We start from the raw sequence: 24,896 nt of genomic DNA, 5'->3' as shown, positions 1-24,896 counted from the left end.
GTCAGTTGCTGCAGCTCACCATAGGCTGTCAAGTTAGAAACTGGGTAGCAACACTGAGCACTGCAGAGCTGCACTTCGCTCATTAATACCTGAGTGGTTGCAATATTTGATTATCCATGTGGTTGTCACAGAAAATTTCTAGCTGTCATTGATGGCTGCCGCCGTAACAGTAGATTGCCTGTGTTTCTACCTCTAGCAATGGGCTTTATGTGGTAGATTTTGATATCATTGAGCCTGGGCAAGTACACAAGTCTTTTTAAAAAGAAACCTGGTTTACTTGCACAAAACTGATCAGTTTTGAGAGCTCTTGAATGCCCCTGAAGAGGTTTTTGTGGGTGTGAAACAAGTGGAGGGAATTTAAATTGGTTCCTCTTATTATAGTATTGAAATTAAGCCTACTTAATTTATCAAGTCAAGTTCATGCCCTGATTTTATATACTTGTGTCTATCAATAAACATTGTGCTATTCAAAAAAAAAAAAAGCAGTTTTGCACAGTCAAGAGTGGCCCAGTGTTGAGCACTTGTTTAGGACATGTGAGTCCCTAGGTTCCATCACTCATACCAAAATAAATAATAAAAATTAGCTCTTAGGCAAAAGTTAAAATGTCAGTTAAATGCTTGCCCAGAAACATCTTTTTGGAGATTAGGTAATATAAACTGCAACGGAGAATCCTCTAACAATTCCAAAATGGAATATGCTTCCTTTCTTCTGGGGTTAGATAGTTCAGAATGCCAGGGTTCTTTATTCCTGTGCACCCTGCAGGACTCAGCGTGGTTCTAAACTTCTCTCCTCATAAGTGGCTCCCAGCAGACTTCAATTCTCCATTAGCAGACCTGGCATCTAACTGGGCACATTCTACCTGGCTGCCAGTGGGACTTGGCATGCAGCCATCTTTTCTTATCTTTTTCAAGACAGGATTTCAGGATTTCTCTGAATAGTCTTGGCTGTCCTGGAACTCGCTCTGCAGACCAGGCTGTCCTGGAGCTCACAGAGATCTGCCCGCCTCTACCTCCTCAGTGCTGGGATTAAAGGCCACCACCAACTGACTTCAGAACTACAGAGTATTTCCTCGGGCCCTCCAACAAACACAGACTTTCGCCTTGAAGCATCATAGCACAGAAATGCGCCATCAGCAGGAGATCTAGTTACTGCATTTTTCAGCAGAGGACAAAGCCAGGACGGCCCAGGGGACCTCCCAGTTCAGATGCCCTTAATACAAACTTCCAAATCAAGGGCAGATCCAAGTCTTTTCAGGCTTCGTTTGGGGTCACGGAGAGGTTATGCAAGTGAAGAGTTCTGAAGTTCTGCCATCTTCTTGGTACCCACACCTCTGTCCTCACCTAGGGCACTGCATCCCACAGTGTCGCCGAGCCTCCCCAGAGATGGCCCCTCCCTCACAGATGGTCATTCCCCAAGTAGCAGACTAAAAATAAGCCTGAGTTTTGGATTCAGAAAGGTCTAGTCTCAAACACCATTCTCACCTCTTAGTTGCTCTGTGTTCTTGTGAAAAACAAACAAGCTCGAAAAGCCTCAGCTTCCTTGAGAAGAACGTGTGCCTCACTGGCAGCCTGTGGCAGCAGCAGCGGGGCCAGCAAATGGTAAAGCTCCTGGTGCCTGAGATGCGCCATTCCCTCCAAAATCTATCCCAACCCTGTGACTCATCTGAGAAACATGCTCTCTTCAAAAATTAGGACAAAATACTCAGTTTATCCAATTTATTTGACCAGTCACATTGGACTAAAACGTTGAGTTTCATTTGCATAATGTAAAAATATACTTTAAATAAGAACACTTTACAATGTTAAAATATACATATATACACACATACATATATATGAAAGATTTATGGAGAAATTTGGAATAAAACATACACAGTATGCTATTTTAATATAGGAACACTTAAAAGAAAATAGGCTCATGAATTACAAATGTAGCATCACCAAGAATTTACAAAAGTTTCCACTTTCTTGAAGGTCACACTTCTCATCCTTTGGGATGTACAGAAATTATGTGGTTTACATAGTTCTACCCACATTTAAAAACATCGTGTTTTAAATGTTGTAAGCATAGCATGTACAGTATACAGTGTTTCCATAGGAACATAACAGAAACTGTCACCAGTGGCCTGCTGTCAGGTGGCTCTGAGGGCGTCGGCATTGGTCAGGCACTAGCTCAGTGCACCTGCTGCAACCTTACAGCTGCTATTCACCCGAAATACAATGACTGACCTCCAGCTGGAGTCTGCCCACCAAGGCTCACAGAGTTACCATATGATACACACCAATATATACACAGAGCAGGTCTTCCGGGTTAAATGAGGATCCGATGCTTAAATATGAACAAAAGTTAGGAGTTTCAGGTTAATATCTCCTGATGGCTATTTTTAACATGTCCAGCAAAGTGCACAGTGAATGGAATTGTCACCAGAAACGAACCTTCCCTGAGCTCTCCGATCCCTCCTGTCCAGTCCCACCACCTGAGAAATGAGAACCTTGGGCCCCGGGACAGCGTATCTTCACAAAGGGGGAGGGGGCACTGCAGTGACATTCGCGTGTCACTAGAGGCCTCAGCGCCCCCCTAAAAATGGGTAAAATTCACTCTCCACAGTTGCTGTGCAGGGTCTGCAAAACCAACATTCAAGAGAGAAATGTCCATCCTAGTTTGTTGCCAACAAGGTCATCCATCAGCCATATTCCAGGGTTGGTGGCCCCCGGACAATATTGAAGTAGCCAGCCAGTGCTCCAATGTCTATGTAGAGGGAGCGCTGTCTCCGAAGCACCTCAGACTCCTCAGTGCTGCCAGTGCAAGAAGAGTCTGCGGAAAGAATGTGGAGACAATGAGAAAAACCAATGACGAAACTGATGGGGAGCCCAGCACGTAACAACTACATGTCCCTTCTGCTAAGAAACAACCCTGTGGGGCTCGGGAGACAGTGGCCCAGGCTAGCTGTCACAGACGGGCCTTAGAACACTTATGAGCTAGCACATAGATCACAGGGTCCCAATAGACAACAAAGGAAAGGAATTAGGTAGAAACTCTGGCATGTTTTTCAGTACCTCATTTCTCCCCTATGAGATACAGAGAAATTAGGCAAGAGGTACACCAGGTTTGACCTCTGAGTCTGGGCCTACATGAGGGAAGAAAAAAGTGCCTTCTAGAAAGAGAAAAAGACAAATCTCCTGAGTAAATTGGGAGCGTGGGGATCACAGGAAAGGGTAGAAAGGAAGAGGGATGGGAGGGAGGGGAGCGGACAAAAATGTATAGCTCAATGAAAACAAAACAATGAGGTGCCTTCTCAGACAGAGTTAGGTTTCCGGGGTGTACCGACCCTCCTAGGTGGGAAGGATTCACAGCTGCTTGCAGATTTTAAGCAGAAGATTTGCAAAATGCAAGGTGACTTCAGACCTGGTGTTTTCTCTGCACTTCCAGCCAAGACCAAATTATCCAGAACCCCACACATTCCCAATGGCAGGGCCGTCACTCTCCATCTGTTTCTAAAGTCAACTGACAGCCTCTCTTTCAAATAAAGCGAGCCATGGACAACACCCCATGACTGTGTTAGCTCGGTGCACTCCGAAACTGGCTAGAATTTTGGTGATCAGTGAGTTGATTATGTGTCTTCCTAAGGCTTTCACTCAGTTTCTCAAATAATGATGCTCCCCTTTCTGTATCAGTTTGAGGTAAGGTGGGTGTCACTACATTGTGCTATTGTCTAGGCAATCTTTCTGTCTTACTCTTCCAAGATGTGCCTGGCTCCTCCGTGTGTGTGCGTGTGTGTGTGCGTGCGTGTGCGTGTGTGTGTGTCTGTGTGTGTGTGTGTCTGTGTGTGTCTGTGTGTGCTACAGGTGGCAGAACTCAGGCCTTGTGCAGACCAACGTTCTGCCTCCATGTTACAACCGCAGCATCTGTCTCACATTTTATTTGAAGACAGTCTCACTAAGCTGCCTAGGGTAGCCTTGAACTCACACTGTAACCCGGGAAAGCCTTGATCTTGTGGTCTTCCTGCCTGTGCCATCACAGCCAGCTTTTTCTTTTGAGACAGGGTCTCAAGTAGTAGAGGCTGACCTTGAACTTCAAACAGCCCTACCCAAGTGTTGGGATTACAAGTGTGTGCCTTCATGTCTGCTCTTCATTCCCCACCCCCACTCCACACACAAGTGTTTTCATGACCCACATCAGAGGTGTCTGTGGACAGGAGGGGGGGCCAGTGACTCCACAGTTACACAGGCACACACCCACACAGCGGGGGGGGGGGATGACCTACCAGCAATGTTCTCAGGAAGTTCCAGCTCCTTCCTGCTCAGCAACCTCTTCCGTTCAAAGAGGGCGGAGTCCAAACTCTGACATCTTGGCTGGTCCTCTGGAGAGGGATTCAGGGCTTCATGTTTCAGTAGGTCGGCCGCTCTTGGGCGGTGGTTGGGGTTCCTCTCCAGGGCGGCTTCTATCAGTCCCCTCATGCCTGGACTGCAGTCACCAGCAATGTCTTCCAGGGGAGGGGCCTGCTTGTGGATCTGCCAACAAACCAGCTCTGTCAGCACGGATGGCATAGAGAAGACACTCAAACAGCGAGGAGCAACCCACCTGCCACTGCATGACCCCTAGCAAACACCCTTCAGCTTCCTAGCAGTGGTTAAACAGCTTTGGTTTAATGTGGCAAAAAGCACGTGCTGGGTTTAAATTAGCACTGACGGCTTCTCGAGGGCGGGGAGGGGGTTCAAAGGAGGCTGCTGCAACAGGGAAATACATGTCTCCGCCTCCTTCCCACGCCTACTCTAGGGCAGGCTTTCAGACAGAGGGAAGGGAATTTGAGGGGAGCAGAAAGCAATAACATTATACTTTCTTTTTAAAAAGAGACATTTTAAAGAACACATGCACCTTCCTTGGCTGACAGAGTTGTAGGACTCTCATCCTTCTAAGTATGTTTTATCACACATAAGTATAATGGGAGAGCATACAAATCATGTCTCACTTTAGTCAGTTTCCATGAACATAGACTTTCATTTTAACAATGGAACTGCAACCGCCTCTGGTGGGCCACAATTCTACCACCACCTAATCTCCTCAGTGTGCTACTGAGATGCTGGGAATCACGGCACCCCAGCCCAGCAACTCTCACTTACTATGTACAGGTAGGAGGGATAGGCCGATCGAGGGTACCGCTTCACCCAGGGCGGGGTGCCTGTCTGCATGTGGATGAGTGTGGCTCCCAGGCTGTAGATGTCTGCTTTTGTGGAATGACCCCTGCACAGAATCACCTCAGGGCTCATGTATATCTGAAAGAGACATGGAGAGCATCATTTGCTGGCTTACTTCTCCTTCTCCAGTTTGAGAAGCTGGCTCCTTTGCTTCTGTGAGATTTGCTGCACGCTCTGTCTTTCAGAGGGAACGCTACTGCGGTCTCCCTCAAGCCAAGGATAATCCGAGATGCCCTGTCCTCTAAAGCACCTCTTTTCCAGGGATGAGACCTCAAAACGCCGAGATTTTTGAAGCTTTTGACTCCTACTGCTCTGAGTTCTGTAGATGGTATCAGTTATATACAACTGTCTATCAAACACCAATTCTTCTCAGACTTAAACTTACACACATACGTCTCCCATTTATTTGCTAAAAAGTGACAGAATCCTGCAGGGCACTTATATCAATGGCTTAGAAGGGAAGCACCTACAAAAACAAAGTATACAGCTGGGAAAATGACTCTAGTGAGTCATGATATCCGACAAGTATCCCAGTGAGTAAGTACCAGGTGCCTGCTCCAGCAACCGTGTGTAAGTTCTGAGCATGAAGCGAGAAGACTGCCACAAGCTCCAGGATAGCCTGGACTACAGGCTGAGGCCTTGTCTAAAAACATAATAAACAAAAAAGGTGTAAAAATTAATTAGTAAACAAAATACAGCATAATTTGTATTTGATTTCAGAAGTCAATGTGGAGCAAGTGGGGCAATTCTCTAAATTTTATTTTTCTAAATTTAAGATGGAAGAGAAAAAAAAGAAAGCCCTAGTCACCAATAATCTGTAGTCAGGGCTGGCACAGACATAAAGTGTTAGCATCCTAATTCACAGGCAGAATAGTTTTAATTGAAGGTACAAAGGGCTCCAAAACTGGGAGCTTTTGAGTAGGATGATGCTACAGGTGGAAAATTCCACCTATGACCTCATGCGACAGGCCACAGCGAGAACACCTGCTAGCTGTCTTTCAGGTTAACAAACCCTGTGCTTCTTCAACTTGGGTCCCATCCTCAGGAGATATCACAGCAACAATGACACACAAACATTCCAAAATCAAATGGAAGAAGAAAAGAAGTGAAGAAACAAGATGGGGGAAAGAAAAGAAAACAGAAAATAAAGAAGGGAAAGGAAGACAAAGGGAAGGGGAGGAGAAAGGTGGGAGAGAGGTCAAAGCATGAAACACTCCTGACCCTAAGCCCTTCAGATAAAATATTTAACCTTCTTAAGCTTTAAAGGTTTTGTGCAGTCATGTGAACATGAGGAAAGGGTTAGCATTCTCAGAATTCATTTCTGAGTAAATAAGTAGAAAATTAGCTTACAAAAACTGGGGAAATTGCCCAGTTTCCCCATCTTAGCCGGCTCAACTCCTTCCTAAAACAGACTTCCTTGTGGCTTCCTCCTGCCCTCATCAGGGAGGCTACACTGAGCTCTGTGTCCACCCCTTTCCCTGCAGACAAAGAACAGCATGTGTCTCTCGACTTTTTAAAAAAATAAACACAATCTCAATCACAGGGCTAAAAAATTAAATAGCACCCTATGGTCAACAAGGAGTTGACATCCACAACTTGCTAAGAGAATGGACTTCCTGTTGAAGTTTCTTACCAAATCAAATACAGTTCAGAAAGAAAAGCTATGTACTTGCTGTCAGTAGAGGAGGTCTGCGTCCCCCATACAGAGGAGGGACAAAGCAAACTGTCCGCATGAGTGGTGTCACAACTCTACATGCCTGCACGCCCATTTGGGAGCTTACATTTGGGAGCTGGCAGTATCTGGCATGATGGCTTGGGTGCTGGCCAAGCCCTCTGGCACACAGCCAGGAGCTTCTTCCTCCTCACCTCCCGAAAGAGCCAGAACAGGCAGCTCAGAAGGTCTGTCTTTGGGCGGGCTGCCTGGAAGGCTTGGGTCAGAACTGACAGCACCACCCCCCAGCAATGAGCAAAGTGCCGGGGAACTAAAGTCAGAGTCAAGGCCTTTGTGTTTATAGCAAGGAAAAGAGACTGTCATGGGCTGTCAAGGGTATGTCTGCATGAACACATGTGTACATCTTCCTTCTATGTTAACTTAGAGAAGTTAATACTAGAATCAGAAGAAAAAGTAAGAACTGTAAAAATAAAGAACAAAACCACAGCAAAATAGTTCTAGTATGTTATTTATATTTCCTAACTTTTCCCCTCTGAGCCATGTAGCTAAAAACAAATAAATACATGCCAGGTTAAGGTTAACCTTAGGTAAATATGACATGTTTCAGCATAACACTATGAATATGAAGGGAGGGAGGGTGAGAGGGAGAGAGAGAGAGAGAGAGAGAGAGAGAAAGAGAGAGAGAGAGAGAGATCCAGAGGTGAAGTTTGTGTTTGTGAGCCGTACCACAGAGATCTGAAACAGTCATTGACATCCCAACAGCCAGAATCACATTCTAAAGGAAAGCAAATCTGCCTGCTTGCCTGCCTCGTAATATCTAATTTGCTCTTTAGTATAAGGAGTAAAAGCAGGCTTGCTGAAAAGTTGTATCGGGATTTCCCAATCATTTTTCACACTGGTCATAATCACACTTTCGTTGGTGAGCCCTGTGCAGACAGCACAAGAGACCCCTGACAGGGTGCAGCACAGAGGAACGGACACCAAGACCCTTTTCACCAAATACACAGAAACTAGCATTAGCTGGAAAGACTTCATCAGGTACTCCTCCCCAGGAGCAGGGTGGGTGCTAGATGCCCTATAACCCTAGGACACAGGAGGCAGGGCCAGAAGGACAATGAGTGCAAGGCCAGCCTAGGCTACACAATGTTTTTGAGGCTAGCCTGAGCTACCCCAAACTCAAAAAGAGAGAAACCCTATTGACGACTGAGATGTGTGACTCCAAACGCAGCCATCCTGGAGGAGAATCCCAGGAATACAAGCGCTTCTCCAGCATTGCATAATTTCTGACTTGACTGCATTGCCAGGAAGCAGAAGGTAGTTTTTCCTCTAATACCATAAATAGTCTGTTTCTCAAACTGGTTCCTGGGAAAAGGGTGGAATGTCCCGGATCTGAACTCCTGACTAATGCCAAAAAGTGCTGAAATGCCTTCTAAAGACAATGGCCTACGCATTAGGGCTGATCAGACTTTCTGCTGTGGCAAAATACTCTTAAGAAGGGAAATAAACATTCTTTAATTTACAAAGAGGTTTACACGGCCAGAATGATCCAGCACTGGGGAAGCTAAGGCAGGAGGATTATGCACTTCAGGTCAGTCTGGGCTGTACAGTGAGGACCTGCCTCACAGAAATCAAAGTAATTCCAGAAGTTCATTAGACCAGGAGGAGCTTTCCAGGTCTAACTTTGGCTTCAATTCACAGATTAGGTAAATTTTATCACCATAGCTTCAAACACGGTGTGCTGTGCTCATGACTTCCGGCCGGCACTATCCCCGGATGAGACAGACAGGTCTTGGCCGTCAGACCTCAGCAAAGGGCAACAGCCAGGGCAGTGAAGACACACTGCACCAGGACTCAGAGACGGCATTCGAGTGGGTGGCATCGAATAGCATGCTAGTTATGCTAAAAAGTTACCCAGAATTTAGAGCTCAAATCCTTAGAAAATAAGGATTAATAAAATACAAAACTAAATTCTTATCCTCTAAGAATTCAAGCTCGGGATCTGTGTAACTGTGCGAGTTCAGGCACTGTGTTATAATCACTCCATGTTTATTACCTTATTGTAAAGCAGGATAGCAGCAATCACCCCTCTGCTATAACAACAGTATTCAACACCAATGAAGGAGAAACAGTTCATTTAAACCTGTAAGCGAGCTATTTCGACTATCATTCTGCAACAGTTTTAAAAGATGGATTCAGAATCTACAATTTGAGTATCCCATGTCTGAGAAGCTCGGAACCAAAACCTGTAAGATTTAGAGGTTCGTATTCTGATATACTAGCATACATATGTGGGTTTTTATAAAATCTTTTGTGTGCCTTTCCGTCTGTGTGATATGTGTGTGTGTATGTGTGTGTGTGCATGTGTATGTTTTTGACACTGCATTTTGAACACTTCCTACCTTGAGACCTTGAGCCGGGATCTCTTATTTACTGTTGTGTATTCCAGACTACTTGCGAGCTATAGGGAAAATGCATGTCGGTCTCCCATCCAACCACAGTTGCTCGGGATCACTCCACTTGGCTTTATGTGGGTTCTCAGGATCTGAACTCGTGTCCTCAGGTTTCTGCAGCAAGCGTCTTATTCAACCCTCTCCAGCTCTTGCACAGTTCTCTAAACTTTAAGATTAGAAATGCTCAACTGGTCCTCTATTCTAGCATGGGACTGTTTGTAAGGGCTTTGTGTTGTGTAGATAAACACAGTAATAGAAAATGTCTATAAATATTATCACATATGTAAAATCTTATCATATGAACAGTAGAGGAAAAGGGTAAACAGTAACATGAATTTGCTCTGGTGACAATGATGATTTAATGTTGTCACTTTACTCCATACTTTGTTCTTTGCTGCAGCGTTTCTATAATATCATATTATTCTTAACAAGATAACAATTTTCACACCAAGACAATTACCTCTGTTCCTCGGAGATCCTTGGGAAGGTAGACATCTTCAGTCATTTGAACACTTAGGCCAAAATCAACCAAAACAGCTTTTGTAGACATGAATACGATATTGCTGGCTGCAATGAGAAGGGTTTTTAGTGTGAGTTGATACATCCTAACACAACATGAAAACATCATCTAGAACAATGAGGTCCAATCAGAGCAGAGCAAAGGGCTTGTAATAACGACACAGGTGCAGCACACCACAAGAGCCGCGCTGCTGAGAGGCCAGGTGAAGGTCCCTGGAGGCTGCCAAGAACCCACCCAGCGTGGGCAGAGAAGAGTACAGCCACCGGAAAAGCTCAAGGCCCAGCTCACATCCTAAGACGCCAGCAGCTACTATCAAGTCACTGCTGTTTAAAAAGAAAGTCAAGTATTTTTTTTTTCTGGTTCAAGTTGTGCTTCTCACTAGGTATTAAAGTTTTATAATGAGTCTGTTTTACTTCTATATCATACCTGAGTTCTAGAAATTTGTTTTTTTAAAGAGGTTGTTGCCAAATTATGGCTCAAAATTAAGAAGATATTTTTTACTCAAAAATATATGACTACATGTTTGCATTAAGTAATCTCCCTCCCATTCCCCCTCCTCCTGTGGTGTGTGTGTGTGTGTGTGTGTGTGTGTGTGTGTGTGTGTGTGAATGTGTGTGATGTGTATGTGGTGTGTGTATGTGTATGATGTGTGTGTGCACGCGCACACGTGTGTGTGAGTGTGTGTGTGTGCGCGCGCGTGTGTGTGCATGGTGGGGATCAAACCCAGGGCCTTGTGTGCACTAAGCAGGAGTTCCACCACTGAGCCACACCCTAAGTACTGCATGGTTGTTTTTAATGCAGTATGCAAGGACAGAGGCCGCACGCACCACAGATGTGTGGTCACAATTCTGGCACCACTGCTCCCTCATCACCCTCCCTTCCGACTGCTGACACTCTTAGTGACCGGGCTTCATTCTATCAGCTCCTTCGGGGCACAGAAAAGGAAAATGAGTTGTGTTGGCAGGGAGCTGACTGCCTGCCACTGCCTTTCGGTTAAAACATCTGTCTCCAATCTAGTGAGTCCCATTACCGCACTACTCACGTTTAATATCATGGTGGATCACTTTTTTGGAGTGCAGAAAATCGAGTCCCTTGAGAACGTGCTTCGTCACCCAGATAATTTCAAATTCTCTCATGGGCCCACAGCTCTCCAGCTTTTCCAGAACGGAACCCCCCTCGCCTGCTTCCATGAAGAGATGAACAGTATCACCCCATAAGATGGCACCATACAACTCAGCAATGTTCTCATGCCGGAAGCAGGCCTGGATCTCCACATCCGATGGCTTAAACTGATCCACAGGGATCTGGCAACACAAAACACGGGCAAGAGTCTAAACAACCTCAAGATGACAGAACAAACAATAACCAGACCACACAGATCAACCCACAAACCAGAGCCAAACTAACACAAGGACACGTAGAGATGTAGTGTAAGACCGGGCAGTATGATATCAAAGCATGTTTACCACACACCCGCTCCTATATGATGTCATATGTAGACATAAATCTTTTTAAACATAAAAAACTAGGTGGGGGAAAAAAACTCATTTCATTTAGAGTTTAGGAATCCAAGCAAAGTTTAAAAATACCAAATGACCTAAGAGAATGTCCTGTGACGAATTCACACCATCTCCATGGCCCCAGAATACTGTGGCTTTTTTAATATTTCACCTGATAATGTGATAATATGAAGTCGCTAGTTCCTTTAAGGTAAGTGCCCACCCATCCCCACATCCCATGAAAACTCCGTCCTTGCTCACAAGAGCTGTGTGAACGGGCCGTGTTCCTGAGCAGAGAGACTCTTAAAACAGCTCCAAATACTGTGCTGGGGCAGAAGGCAAACTGTAGAAATACAGATACTATTCTAAAAGTGATAATATGCATACCCTGGAAAATAAGCCCCTAACAGTGGCCATATGAAGGAAGGGGACCCCACCCATGAGCCCCCATCCTTTGGAGCCTGTCTGGGATTTTTAATGATATATTTGATTTTCTTAAGAAAAATACTCTCCTTAAACATTTAGGTGTAACAAACACTAAAAGGACAACAGACCCACAAAGCCATTTTCCCAGGCTTTGGAGTAAAATTTAAAAACAGGGCACTGGGCCTCCAAGTTTTATAAAAAGTCTCTAGGTAGTTTACAGTTTGGAAGGGCCGCTCTAGATAGAAGTTTCAAAAAGCTTATCATAAGTCTTCTTTTCCTTTTAATAACAGATTATCTAGTCAAACTTTTTTTTTGTGTGGTGGGAGTCTCATTATGTAGCCTTGGCTGGCCTGGAACTTGCTATGTAGACCAGGTTGTCCTGGAATTTATAGACATCTGCCTGTCTCTGCCTTCCAAGTGCTGGGATTAAAGACTTATCTACTGAATCATAATGAAAAAATAAAGACAACAGATTGCTGGTTTTTTTGTGGTTAGTATGAAAGACTGAAACATGGGATCTGTTTTCTATTTTACTTTTTTGCTAAATCAAGAGTAAACACTACCCTCGGGCTGGGGATGTAACCAGTGGAAGAACACTTGCCCAGGATAAGTGAGGTTCTGGGTTTGATCCCAAGCACAGCAAAAGAGTAGAAAGTGATATTTAATGTCTTCACACTGTAAAATGGTGTCAAACCCAGTGAATTGTCTACTGGGCCTACAACTGTGATTCCCAACTGAAATCAAAAGACCAGGCTCCACCAGGAACCTCCCAACTCTTTCAGTCACTATGTTGCAAGGGTACCCATGATCACAGCATCTAGTTAATGGATTTGGGGTCCTGTTTTGTACTTCATATAAATGGGACCTCATTCAATAGATCTTATTTTATGTCTGGCTGTCTGAACTCAAGGGTTCTGAGACCCAGTCATGCTGCTTCCACTGTGAACCATTTGTTCTCTTTGTGGTCTAGTGTTCCAGGGCATACATCTCCATCTATCGGTATCTGGGAAGTTCCCAGAATGCACCTCAGCAAACGTGCTGAAATGAACAGAGAGAACAGTAACGCACATGGACACACCTCTCTGGCGGGTGTAACTAAGCAGTGGAGTTACTGGGTCACCCCGAATGTGAACAGTCTCCACCGCCAGAGTCTTCTGAAGCAGCAATACATTGATTTTAAACAGTCATTGCTTAAATTAGAGACAGGGTCCTTTCAGCGGTTGTACATATCAACTCAGTCCTAGAAACCAGATCCAGTTTTCCTCAGTTCTGTTGCCTGCCATGGACCCCTCCCTAGAGGGCAGAAGCTATACACAGATCTGCTCTTCCATCTCAGGCAAGCTCCCCCCACTCCCATCTACGGGAGATGCTATTATCTAAGCTAAACACACCAAACCATTCTTTTAATTAGATTATAAGCCCCAAGACACCTAAGTAGAGATACAGGAACTGAATGGCCCCAGGCCACCAGCCACTCCAGAAATTGCAGACACTTTGGGATTAGAACCTTAAGTAAAACCAGGTAAGGGTAGACTCTTGGGTCATGGTAAATAACCTAAAGCCAGGAAGTCAGACACACAGTGTGGATGCACACACCAGTTTGCACGCCATTCTTTTCTTGGTCTTCATGTCTTGGGCTAAGTACACTTTTCCAAAGGCTCCCCGAGGAATGAAACCAGAGCCAATGTTCCGGTAAGTCAGCTTCCAAGGGACAAGGAGAACATCCGAATCGATCTGGTAGCGTCCATTCTGGGGACTGATGACCTGCAAGGAGATAGAGATGCTGAGGTGAAGCCCACTCCACAGAGGCTATTTTAGAAGCACTCCGTGCCGTGCAGTGGGGCTGTGTGTCATTCTGACATTACCAGCTATATTTAGAACTTGAACAAGACAGAGAAAGCTTGTAACAGACACAAGTTCCTGGTCCAACCTGCTCACATTTCCAAACGCTTGTTGAGTAGTTGAGCCAAAGAGAAGCTGCAAGATTATTTATCTAGGGAGTATGACAGCAGTGACCCAAAGACTGAAAATAAAGGCGGTTGGCTTGTTTCTATTAAAATGCGCTAACCTGTTCGTCTGCATAGCTATTACTCACGCATGATGCACAGAGGGTGCATGTGGAAATTACCTGAGGCTCAGGGAGGATCGTGGGATCAGTGTGCAATGCCAGAGGCATGAGTCGACAATGCTACATAAACAAGGAAGGGCAGAGTTGTCTCTCTTTGGCTTCCTCACTCCATTTTACAGGGTGCCTATTGTGCCCTGGGATGCTTGGGGCTGAGGAGGCAGCCATAAGCAGAGAGAGGCAGGTCCAGACTTCTGAGGGTTCATGAACAAGAAAACCTTTATATCAGATCTTTCAGAATGAGGGGTTTCAGGGTCAGGAGTGTGGCTCTAGTGTGCACAAGGTCCTGGGACTGACACTCGGCACAGCAAAACCAAACAACAAACAATACACACTTCAACACAAAGAACAAAACCAAAACCAGTCGTCTCAAACATCAAGAGCTATTTCCTGAGAGCAATGTGGGATCGGAGGATGGCCATTGAAGCCCACTCTGGTGGGACACTACAGAAATACCAGCATTGGGGAGGCTAAGGGAAAAAATGGTGAGGGCCAGGCCAGTCAGGGCTACCTAGCAAGCCTGTCTCAAAAACAATAAACAAACAAACAAATAAATAGAAAGTGAATATCACAATTTAAATAAAATGATAGTCCCTGGGAAACAAGGCCTGGAACACAGGCTTTAAGAAAAATGTCTGAAGTGTTCTAATGGACAGTCTCCCCAGATGCCAGCTGTTTCCTTAGTGTGATTAGTGAAATTATGGCCTGAAATAATAAACCAGGACTTCTGATTGAAATATTATTGAGTTACCTCATGAGCTGAAGAGACTATGGAACCCCTAAGCCTGTCCCATAGGAGAAGAAGAAGCACTGAACCCTACTGCAGGTGCACCTAGGCTTCCAATTATAGGCAAGGACCCGATGACCAAAGGACTGCTCGTCAGCCTCCATCATTGCTAATTAGCTCTACAGTCCACAAACGCTTACCGTTCCTCGGGAAAGGACGTGAAGAATAGCCCAGTACTTGGAAACACGAATATCACTAAATCTAAAACTTAAATATGTACAGGGTGCTTTTGCTGAGGGGGACCCCATACAGGTCCTTACAGGGAGTAAACAGAAACCATGGTCTTGTCTCATTTAAAATATGATGACTACCTCTCCAAATAAGTGTCGCTTCTTGTCACTGTAGACCTCACTCTGCAGTTGCTGAGGATATTGTGATGGTGGTCTCTTCCATATTTAGAGAGAGCCAGGCCCCTGGCAGCACTGGCTTTCGGTCCCCTTCTTGTCATGTCATTCACAGAACTCTAGCTAACCAACTCAGGGTATGATCCATGTTCATGAAAGTTTGGCTTTTAACCAAACTAAGTGTGCTATGACCCAGCTCCACCCCCTTAGTCTACGCAAGGGGACAGAGGGGAGGAACGGCCACCACACAGCTAATCAAGGACCAGGTGTGGCGTTGCTGCTTTGCATTCACTCATTAAAGTCTGCAGCCATCCTGAGCGAGGTTCTATTTTTAACTCCATGTCACGGCTGAGGCTGGCTTCCAGGGGTGAAGCAACTCCAGTCAGTGCCAGAATTAGGATTTGCACTCGGGTCTGTCCAACTCCAAAGCCAGAGCTTTGTGTAAGAGCCCTGGGGTTCCAGATGGCTGGAACTAAAGCCATGCTGGGTGCAGACTCAGTTCTTCAAAGCCTCCTGAACTCACCCGGTGAGACCCAAGTCACAGGCAGTGTGCACTTCCGAGTCCTGGCTCTTCCCCTAACACCAGATCTTCCCTGCTTGAGTTTGACATGCATTTTTATCTTTAATTTTCTGCTCTCTGGGGTCCCCTCTAAACAGTCTTGTAGAACCCTGTGCTGTTTATTTCTGTCAATCCTCCAACTTACCAAAGTCGCTTTCCAGGGCACACACTAGACAAGCTTTCTAGTCCCTCATCCAAACTGCTGTTATCTACACTAAATGATTCGGGCCAGTACTTAGGTATTTTATCAAGTGAGCTGTGTGACCTGGTTCCTACGAAGTACAAGTGGTCTTCGGCTGCATGCATGGAAGCAGACTATCTAAAAACAAAGGCAGAGCTATGTCTCTCCTATCTTCTTGGTGACATAAGTGGACCCCCCGCTGGTGAGGTAGGGTAGTAAGAATTTCCTTTTCAAAGGCAAACAACATACCAAGTTCTTAATTCAGAGCTCCAGCTATCACCGCTACCCATCATATAGACTTGCTGGGTGGGAGTGGGACGGAGAGGAGAATCTAAGGTAAGAGGCAGTTAGAGATGGATTCGGTTGTATATAAGAAGATTTTTTTCTAATCAGACCTTGACAAATGAGGCACTGGACGCAGTAAGTGATGACTCTTTTTAACAGGACTGGAGGATAGTCTACCCCGTATTATAAACTGCCTGCTTCAAACATCAGGTAGAAGGCTGGGCGCTTCACCCTGCGCAGCTCTGAGGACCATCACTCCAGCATGCGTGGCGAATGAATCCAGGCTGGGGGTGGCGGTGTTCAGATCCACATACAGTCACCAGAGTGGACTGCTTGGGGACTCTTCTACCCAGATCACTATGGACTGGTTATAAATAACTGCACTGACATAGAGCAGTTCCTAGGCTGGCCTCCTGGCGCTCTTCCCTTGGACTTTGTTGGACACCAGTGCAATCTTTAACCTACATTATTTTAAGAGAAACAGCACATATATAAATAAATACACACCGGGGAGAACCCACCCAACATACCCATGCTTTGGGATATTGTTTTGATCTGTTGTTCTCCACCCTGTCTAATTAACTTTGCAGCACCGTGGGTGTCGGCTGCTTGAACACACCAGGTCTCTATGCTTCTGACCCTTCGCACATGCGGTCTCCACCTGAAACAATCTTCAGTTCATTGAGCTGACTACAACTTGATGTTTACAGCCTGGCAAAGGCACCAAGTCTTCTTGGAAGTCTGTGCCAACATCCTCCTCTTCCCCTCCCTTCTTCACACTCATGGGTGTGAGAGATCTTGTCTAAGCATCCCCAAGGCTGTCAGGGTGTAGACACATTGTGGCTGAGCACACAGTGCTATCTGTGTTGCCTGTCCACTTGCCTCCTGCACACACCAGGCATTGAGCCCCCTGTGACACAAACCAGCACCTGGAATAGCCTGGTACACTGTGGCTGTCCCAGCTATGTCTAGCAATGAACAAATGAATATTTGAATAAAGGATTCTACCCCTATGTAGGAAGCTTTCTCGGATACATTTTACCAAGGACCTAATCTAGGCAGCAGCTAATTCTCTAATGCAGAGAGAGAAAGAATAGCAAAGCTAGCCCAAAGTATGCAACTTTGCCAAGTCTGTAGTTGGAGGATGAGTAGGGAAAGGTCTTGACTATGGGATGGATGAGTCCACAGAAAGCACCACGCCAGAATCAATCATATTAAAAGCAATCCATGGGTCAGACTGGCTCTGACTGAAGACCAACGAATAGGTAATCCACTTCTTAGAGCTGTAACAGACTACCACCAGCCTTGGGGAAGAGTTTCATGCTTAATGCCAGTGACCGGAATGTCAAACACGGTCCCCAGAGGCACAGTCCCCAGGCCTAATGGGGCCAGATCCACAAGCCTGTGAACTATATTTCATTCTCTCCCTACCATTCCATTCTTTAGATCTTCTTGCTTTACATTTTATATTCTTCACCATTTAAAAAAATACAAGTGCTTTTAAAGACTCTTAAGAGCCCTGCCTTTATGGTGTCTTTGATTCTTAAATTTTCTTTTTAGTTTGGATTTGCCCATTTATTGAGCACAGGTTCCTTGACAAGGAATGACAGACAGTACTTTACTTTTACCTCTGCTGACCAAGTTTTCACTTCCTACTAATGACTGTGGTTTCCGGCCCTTTCTGCACTAGCTCTCTGGTTCTGCTCCTATGCAGAAGCTAGAAGCTACTTTTTGGCATTCTTTAAAAATTTCCTAGCATTCCCTTGTGTACACAGACCATGGTCCATCTCTCTTCAGTGAAGACAAGTACGCCTAAGTTTCTCTGCATTTGCAAGCAAGGATGATTAGCTGACTCTGCGTCTTTATCAAACAGGTGGAAAATGAGAGAGAACATAAGCACTGTGCTCGCGACTCTCCACATGTGCATTATTCTGAAGCATACTCCTCTGGTTTTACTCTGGCTGAGGAAGTCAGGTATGGCTTCTGTTTCAAATGGTGACTTCCCATTTATAAAAAAGACAGAGCTTTTAGTTCACTGTTAAATGCAGCGTGGTAGATCCACACTAAAGGAAGTCACACCCCGATGCCAAACGTGAGCTTGCTTTGTACTGCACCAGATACAATTGACTCGTAACAAAACAACTCAGTACATAGTTGACCTAAATTACTGGGCTGTTTTTCATTAAATGGATGTAGGACAATTAAAATTATTATTATTATTATTATCATTATTTCCTTTGTACCAACTCGGGCTCTTCAGTAACAGCTCCCCAGTACAGGCCATGCTGCCATTTGTACACACCAAGGGAAAGAGAGCTGCCTCTATCAAAAGCCATGTTTACAACTCACCACCCACTCCTTTGCAAACTGGCTTTTTACAAAATTAAGTCACCTTTTAACCATCGCCCACATGTTCACCTCTAACACACTAAGGACCTTCCAGAATGCCAGGCACACCTAAACGCTCCACCTGACAACAAGAGCTGTCACAATATTCTGGACTACCTGCATACTTGGGATGGCTAAGCAACTCCATCACTCGCGAATCTGCGGATAGATATTTACTACCTATAAGTTGCACTTCTGCAGGAACTGAATTCAGCCAAATGTGGTAAGAGGAGAAAATAATTCAGTTTTCAACATTATTAAGACAATATTTATTTGTCTCTTGGCTGGTGGACACCCATTAAGACCCTCTCTTTGGTGAATATAATGAGTGAGTCTTTAAGCAAATCGCTAAAATACATCCGTGAGGGCTGGGGGTGTAGTTCAGGGGTACAGTGCTGACCTAGCATGCCCTACCCCTGAAATAAACAAAGTATATTCATAATCGCTTCATCACAGAATTACTACTAAATTATAGATTTCTGAAGTGCAGCTTGTGTGAAGATTCCCGTCTCGTTTTTAACACAGGTGATTCTCACCAATAATTACATTCTTTAAAACTTGTACCTGGCAGCCACTCTAAGCCACTTCCAATGGCACTCTGCATTCAATGAAGCCATACCAGTAAAGCTGAACACCCGGATCAGAAGAAACATACCATATTTAATAAAATTCCAGATTCTTGCGGTCGATGTCCATAAATATGCTTTGCGGTGTTAGATATATGGTTTGCAAATGCAAGGAGATCCTCCACCGTCCCATATCTGACAGATGACAGCCAGGGCAGCTCCTGGCCACTCCGAAGCAGCGACTCTGAGCGCTCCTTGTTTTGATTACTGTCTGGACACATGGTCATCAGACTGGGCTCGTACACTGCAGGATCTTCACTTGTGTAAAGGTTTTCCATTATGTCTATGACTTCCGACACATTTAAATGCTTAATTAATAAATCAATTTCTTCTTTCTCGTCACTTCCAGTGCTCATGTACTCCATCACTGTGGTGCCTGCTGGGGCGTCTAAAAAAACAAACAAACAAAGAAAAACCACAAACACTTCTTTCACTATCATGTGCTTGAACTAGAGATCAAAGGGCCTGGGGCTCTGCTCCTCTGTGCCTCTGTTCACTCTTACTCCCATGTGTGAATTCAAGTGGGCAGTGCTAAGTTCAATGGGACCTTAGGTAATCTTTAGCCCAGCTCACTTTGCAGGGGGAAACCTGAGATGCAGAGCGACTCACTGTGGCGTCAGCTCCAGCTACTGCAAACAAACTTTCACTAAGCACAAACACAGGGAAGAGCAGTCCAGGGGTCTCCCAAGGTTACAAGGCCCCTGCTTTCTATAACCACCAACCTTGCACAACGTTGTTGTTCCCCCAGAAAGATCACGGTGGCTTTAAAGAAAAATGACTTTAAAGAAAAAAAAAACTACTGGACTAAAATTCAGGAACTAACTTGGCAAAGAAGCTAAGTCTCAGAAGAGAAGAGGGCATGTAAAACAGAGTCTGGTCGGAGCAAATGGGATAGGGAGAAGTTCAGTTTGTGGGGGACTCTGGTGTGGACCGTAGCTGTGCCAAAGATAAACAGGGATGGGAAAGGCGATTCTCGACCTGTGAGTCACAGTTCCCTCGTGACACCTGAAATTTTTAAGAGCACAAAGCGTGCATCTTGAAGGTCCCAGAAAGCTAAGTTCATCCCTAGACCAACTGGCCTGGAGAAACGTCAGTAGTAGAAAGAAGCCGGGAAGCTAAACGTGCTATAAGCAGGCCGCAGTTGAAGATCAACTGACTTCACGAACAGGGGTGGCATCTCAGTCCCACAAGATCAGGTGCCACACTTAGGAAATGCAGGTGACAAAAGAAGGCAAACAGTAATAAAAAAGTGACGCTGTTCCCATGGGTCTAGAGATAACTCAGTTCCACTACAAAGGAGAAAAGATAAGAGCAGCTAAGAGATCTAAGAGAATTTCAAAGCCTGTCTGACTTAAACCACCTTGCTCTAGAAAGCAGAGCCTCTCTGGAAGATACTTCAGGTTCTTAAAGGCACAGGTGCTCGGCAAGCATCACAGAGCTGGGGAGTGGGGACAGGTGGCTCCCGAGAACTCACTGGCTTGCAACTCCAGCTGGACCCCTATTCTCTAGGTTTAGTGAAAGACCTGCTTCAAAAAGTATGGTTCTAGCCTTCACATACACCAGCACATACAAGCACCATGCATGGACACCTGCATGAATTGTATCCACAGCCATGTACACCTGCAGACATTACACCAACACACACACACAAAGTAACAAGGCTATTCATTCTGCCAAAGCCATGCACCTGTATCAACTTGGCGCTTCAAAGATCCTGGAAACTTCCACCTGGGGCCACCTGCACACATGACCAAGTCATGTGCCTCTGATGTACAAACTGCTTCTGAGGAAAGCATCTAGCATCCAGGTCACACCAAATATTCCTCTCTTTATGGCCAAATTTCACCCCCAGCCTCAGTGCCTATGACATGTTGGGCAGGTATCACAAGCGCTCTGTACCTTGATTTCCCCCAGCTGCGAGGTGGAGCTAATAATAGCATCTGCCATCCAATTAAAGAACCTCCTGTGCACAAGGTGCCCGACTTGGTCTGGTATGTAGTAAGTAAAGCTATGCCAAGTGTGGAGATGCAGACCTAGCTCAGCAGATGCTTTGCCAGCCTCCTTTCTCAGCTGTAAGAGGGGTTGGTCTACCTGTGCCCCAGACTTCTCCTTCGTAAGCCTTTAAAGACTGTTTATGCTGAAACAAAGGTGAAAGGGGCCCAAAGCCATGAAGTGATGGATGTTTGTTATCACCACACTTAAATCTAGACAATGGTCCAGACAGTGCCTTCTCAGACAGCTCACACATCTGAGGAAGATTGTGATTCAAGTCCCCGGTTTTACAAGTTACACAGTGACTTCTGTAAGCTGATAGGAGAACCTTCTAGCTCAGTTTCACAGTCTATTGGTTGCAGTTTCTATCACTGGAGAACTTACTAGGAAAACAGAAGTTAAAAGTGGCTGACTTTAGGGCCCCCTTGAGTGAAGGGAGGGCCGATGGCTCTCAAACTGTATTATCAAATAAATGACCTAACTTAAAGTTTGTGACTCATGAAATGGGGGGGAGGGTGGAATACAAACAGTTCCAAGTCACTGCACTGTTTTAGAAAGGAAGACTAGTTTGGGGTTTTAATCCTGCAGAAAATCTTGAGCAAAATGTGTGCTCCTCTCATAGGCTTTGCTCAAAGCCTAAGAAATCAGACACACACAAACAGAGACACACATACCATATGTATACACACACACACGGACAGAAGGGAGAGGGAGAGGACAGGGAGCTGGAGAAGGGTTTAACTCTGGGACCTTCTGTAGTGCTTGCTCAGATCCTGAGAGGCTCTTGTCCCATAGATCTGCTGCCCAGCAACCCAGAAGCCCCAGCAGCCTCTAGAACAAGAAAGGGCCCTGCACCCTTCTGCCTCAACTAAACAGACCACAATGCTAAGGATCTCTGAGCCAGAGCCCCTTTTCTATGCATGGTGAAGGCATTTCACTTTAGTGACAAACATGCTCAGCCTCAAATAACTGCTCCTAGACTCAGGATAAGAAGCCTCATATAAAACCCCTACCTCCTAGCAGAACAGAGAGTTAGGACAACTTTAGAGACAGCTGTGGCAAGTGCAGTCAAGGGCTAGTTTGTGAAACTTCAAAACATTAACCAGAAATCAACTTAGAATTATTTCAGAAAGCAGCTGTAAAAATAAAAAAACTGGAATGTAAGGCCCTCAGTTGCTTCCATCCACAAAAATCAAACCTTCCCGGGAAGTCACTGCAGACGATACAGCCTCGGTATTCTGCCTGGCAATGCGGAGTGATACCTTGTGCTACTTCCCATTTTTAAAAAGGATTTCCCCCCACTGAAACAACCCATTATTCCTCGGGACACACTTCTTAATATATTTTTCTTCTGAAAAAGTCCCAGAAAGATGTTTTCCAGTTCTGCAGAATCAAATCCACTTCCAAACTTCTAGCCACCTCAACTATCCTTCTTATTCACTTATAGGACAACTCTTCAAGAACCAGAACACACTAACCTCAATCCATCAGAGTTTGGCGCCTCAGCAGGAAACCTTACAATGCTAAGCAAGTATTGGCTTTTTTTCCCCTGTGTTTTTTTTTTCTTAATCAAAAACCGATTACACCCCGCCCCCTCAACTCTAGACACAAATCTGTTTTCCCACACTCCCTCCCGGTCCACCTGGTTCTTAAGATAACCGAGCCTTAAGGAGCTTGCGTAGTGTAAAAGTGCCCCTCGACAGAGACGGTAGCAAAGTTCTTCAGCCTCAAAGTTGCACTCACCCAGGCTCAGCAACCAGAGTGCAGCTGTCCAGGCAGCGTCCCCCGCAGGAGACGCGGTGAGCGCGGGTCCTCACCTCCCCCGCCACAGCCCAGGCGGACACTGACTGGTCACCCGGGATCCGGGAAGAAGGAGGAAGGGGGAGGAGTCGTGCGTGAGTCCACACCTCCCGCGGCCTTGCGCAAGGTGCTTTCCAGCTCTACCTGCGTGCAACAGGCCACCCGAGGCTCCCCTGGTGGCAGGCACGCTCCGTTTCAGAGTGGGAACCCCCGGGCATCAAGGAGGGGCGCCCCCGAAACACACCAAAGGCATTCCAAATCCTGTTACCTGAGTGTCCCGCGTGCCCGCCCGGAGACCAGGCTCAGTAGGCAGTGGGTGGCTTCCCTGCGGGAACCAGGCGTGCTGGCGTTCCCGAGGGCGGGAGGCGGTCGCCGGGGAGCGGGCGATCGGCCGCGGGGGCACCCGTGCGCTGCGGGCCTCTGACTCCCGGCGTCTGAACCGGCCCCGGGGCGGCGCGGTAGACGCCAGCCTCCTCCCCGCCTTTTCCATTTCCCCTTTCTCTCCGTAAACAGAAAGGGCCTGCCGGCTAGCCGGGTAAGCGAGAGCCCCCGCGCTGGGAAATTCCGTCCTCCCACCCTCCGGCCCCGGGGCGCGGGGTGGAGTTGGAGGCGGGACCGGGCGGAGCAACCCTGCGGACCCACCCTGCTCGAGACTTTGGCTCCAAATCTGCAGCCAGAGCGCGACCCCCCCCCCCCAACTACCCCCAATCCCAGGACCCGCCCGGAGGCGCTCTCACAGTCGCTGCGGGAGGCTTGTGAGCTAGCAATCTGATTGCCAGTAGTCAGGATCGGACTACCCCGGAATCAGTTAAGTTGCACCGGACCAGTGGAGAGTCCAGTGGCAGTTTATTGCGACTCCCGTCTGGGGTTTCAGGTTTCGGTGAAAGTCTGAGCTGTTATTTGCCAGCACAACTAGTTTTGATCTTTGTTCTAATGGAAGCTGTTGTTTCGTGACATCGCTCCACTATAAGACTTGCCTGCGAGGATCCCTCTGGCCCTTAGCTCCAGGTAATAACCTAGGGCTTTGCTCCTTTGTTGGAAAGTTTACTAAAGTTGAGGTCCAAAGACAGTTCTAGGAGAAAAGCACCCCCAGGAACTCCAGTGGTCCACCCCTGCTTATCCTGCTCCTCCCTCCAAATTCCCAAGCATCAACAACCTACTGGAAGCTGAGTTCTTTGCAAGATCCCAGAGAACAAGAGGAAAGGTCACGTTGGCATAATCTCCATCCCACCATAAGGGACTTGGTGAACCCAGGCTGAGCTATGAAGCCAGCGCCCCTATGACTGAGTTGCACGTTCTGTTCTTTGCAGTCCCCAGGCTCACCCACCCTCACCAAGTTCAAAACGCCCCTTAAGTCTCTCCACAACTCCTCTGAGGACAGTGAATTGCCCTTTCAAGGATATCCTAAGAAAACTGTTGGTAGGGGTAGGACAGAAAGTTTGGGTGAGGAATAGCGCCCGCGTTATGGAGCCTTAAGGGTCATACAAGCAAGACTAGATTTTCGTGGAGAAGAAAGCCACCTGCAATTTCTGTAAACGCGAGAGCGCTACGTGAGTGCTGTGACTTGAGTGAGGCTGGGCATCACTTTGGTGGTTACAGGAACTCCCTCTTAGCCCCCCTTTTAGAGGACTTGACCTTTCGGTTCTCACAGAGAGCGAGCAAGCATAGTCCGCACCAACCAAGGTGCCTGTACCCGGCTGTCCTGCGGCTTAACTCCGTGGATTTTAGCACTGGTGAAAGAGATCTCGGTTGAAACTAAAGTACTGCTACTCTTTAGTTTCTTTGAGGAAACACAGATTAGTACAGAGGTTGCCTCGACCTGCTGCGTGAGATTTGTCTCTTCCTTGCCTGATGTCTTTGGCAATAAAGGATGGGCTTATAAACACTTTAAAAATAGAACCATAGAACCACGCCCTGCCCCGCCCCCTTTAGTGAGCTCATTACACCACGTGTAGTCTGGGAAATAAGCCTCGGATTTCTCTACAGAAGCCTCCCCAATACAGCTTTGCCTTAAGCAGTAGCTGTGCTATGTTATATTGTGGGGTG

At 46.2% G+C, this 24,896-nt stretch overlaps 1 protein-coding gene across 2 annotated transcripts; it reads right to left on the bottom strand.

The window, feature by feature from the left end:
- Positions 1-1,702: 1,702 nt before the first annotated feature.
- Positions 1,703-23,373, bottom strand: Map3k8 (mitogen-activated protein kinase kinase kinase 8). 2 transcript variants are annotated; one of them, XM_048460934.3, is made up of 8 exons: positions 23,119-23,373; positions 19,088-19,446; positions 13,360-13,527; positions 10,881-11,142; positions 9,779-9,885; positions 5,122-5,274; positions 4,266-4,512; positions 1,703-2,815 (listed from the first exon to the last, which is right to left on the bottom strand). In XM_048460934.3, the coding sequence occupies exons 2-8, from the start codon at positions 19,421-19,423 to the stop codon at positions 2,685-2,687; spliced, it is 1,404 nt and encodes a 467-aa protein (XP_048316891.1). In that variant the 5' UTR covers positions 19,424-19,446; positions 23,119-23,373; the 3' UTR covers positions 1,703-2,684. The 2 variants fall into 2 exon arrangements, with proteins under 2 accessions (XP_048316891.1, XP_048316890.1); XM_048460933.3 differs by lacking the exon at positions 23,119-23,373 and adding an exon at positions 22,794-23,052.
- Positions 23,374-24,896: the final 1,523 nt, after the last annotated feature.

Source organism: Myodes glareolus, chromosome 14, assembly GCF_982192425.1.
Source record: "Myodes glareolus chromosome 14, mMyoGla1.1, whole genome shotgun sequence".
Classification (NCBI taxonomy): Eukaryota; Metazoa; Chordata; class Mammalia; order Rodentia; family Cricetidae; genus Myodes; species Myodes glareolus.
This window is presented reverse-complemented; position numbering and strand designations above follow the sequence as displayed.

Excerpts from the sequence above, each read along its gene's own strand:
- Map3k8 (XM_048460934.3), bottom strand. The coding sequence starts at position 19,423 with ATGGAGTACATGAGCACTGGAAGTGACGAGAAAGAAGAAATTGATTTA. Across the intron at positions 13,528-19,087 it reads CTGGAATTTTATTAAATATG|GTCATCAGTCCCCAGAATGG; the intron begins GTATGTTTCTTC and ends ATCTCCTTGCAG. Across the intron at positions 4,513-5,121 it reads ATCCCTCCTACCTGTACATA|ATCCACAAGCAGGCCCCTCC; the intron begins GTAAGTGAGAGT and ends GTTTGTTGGCAG.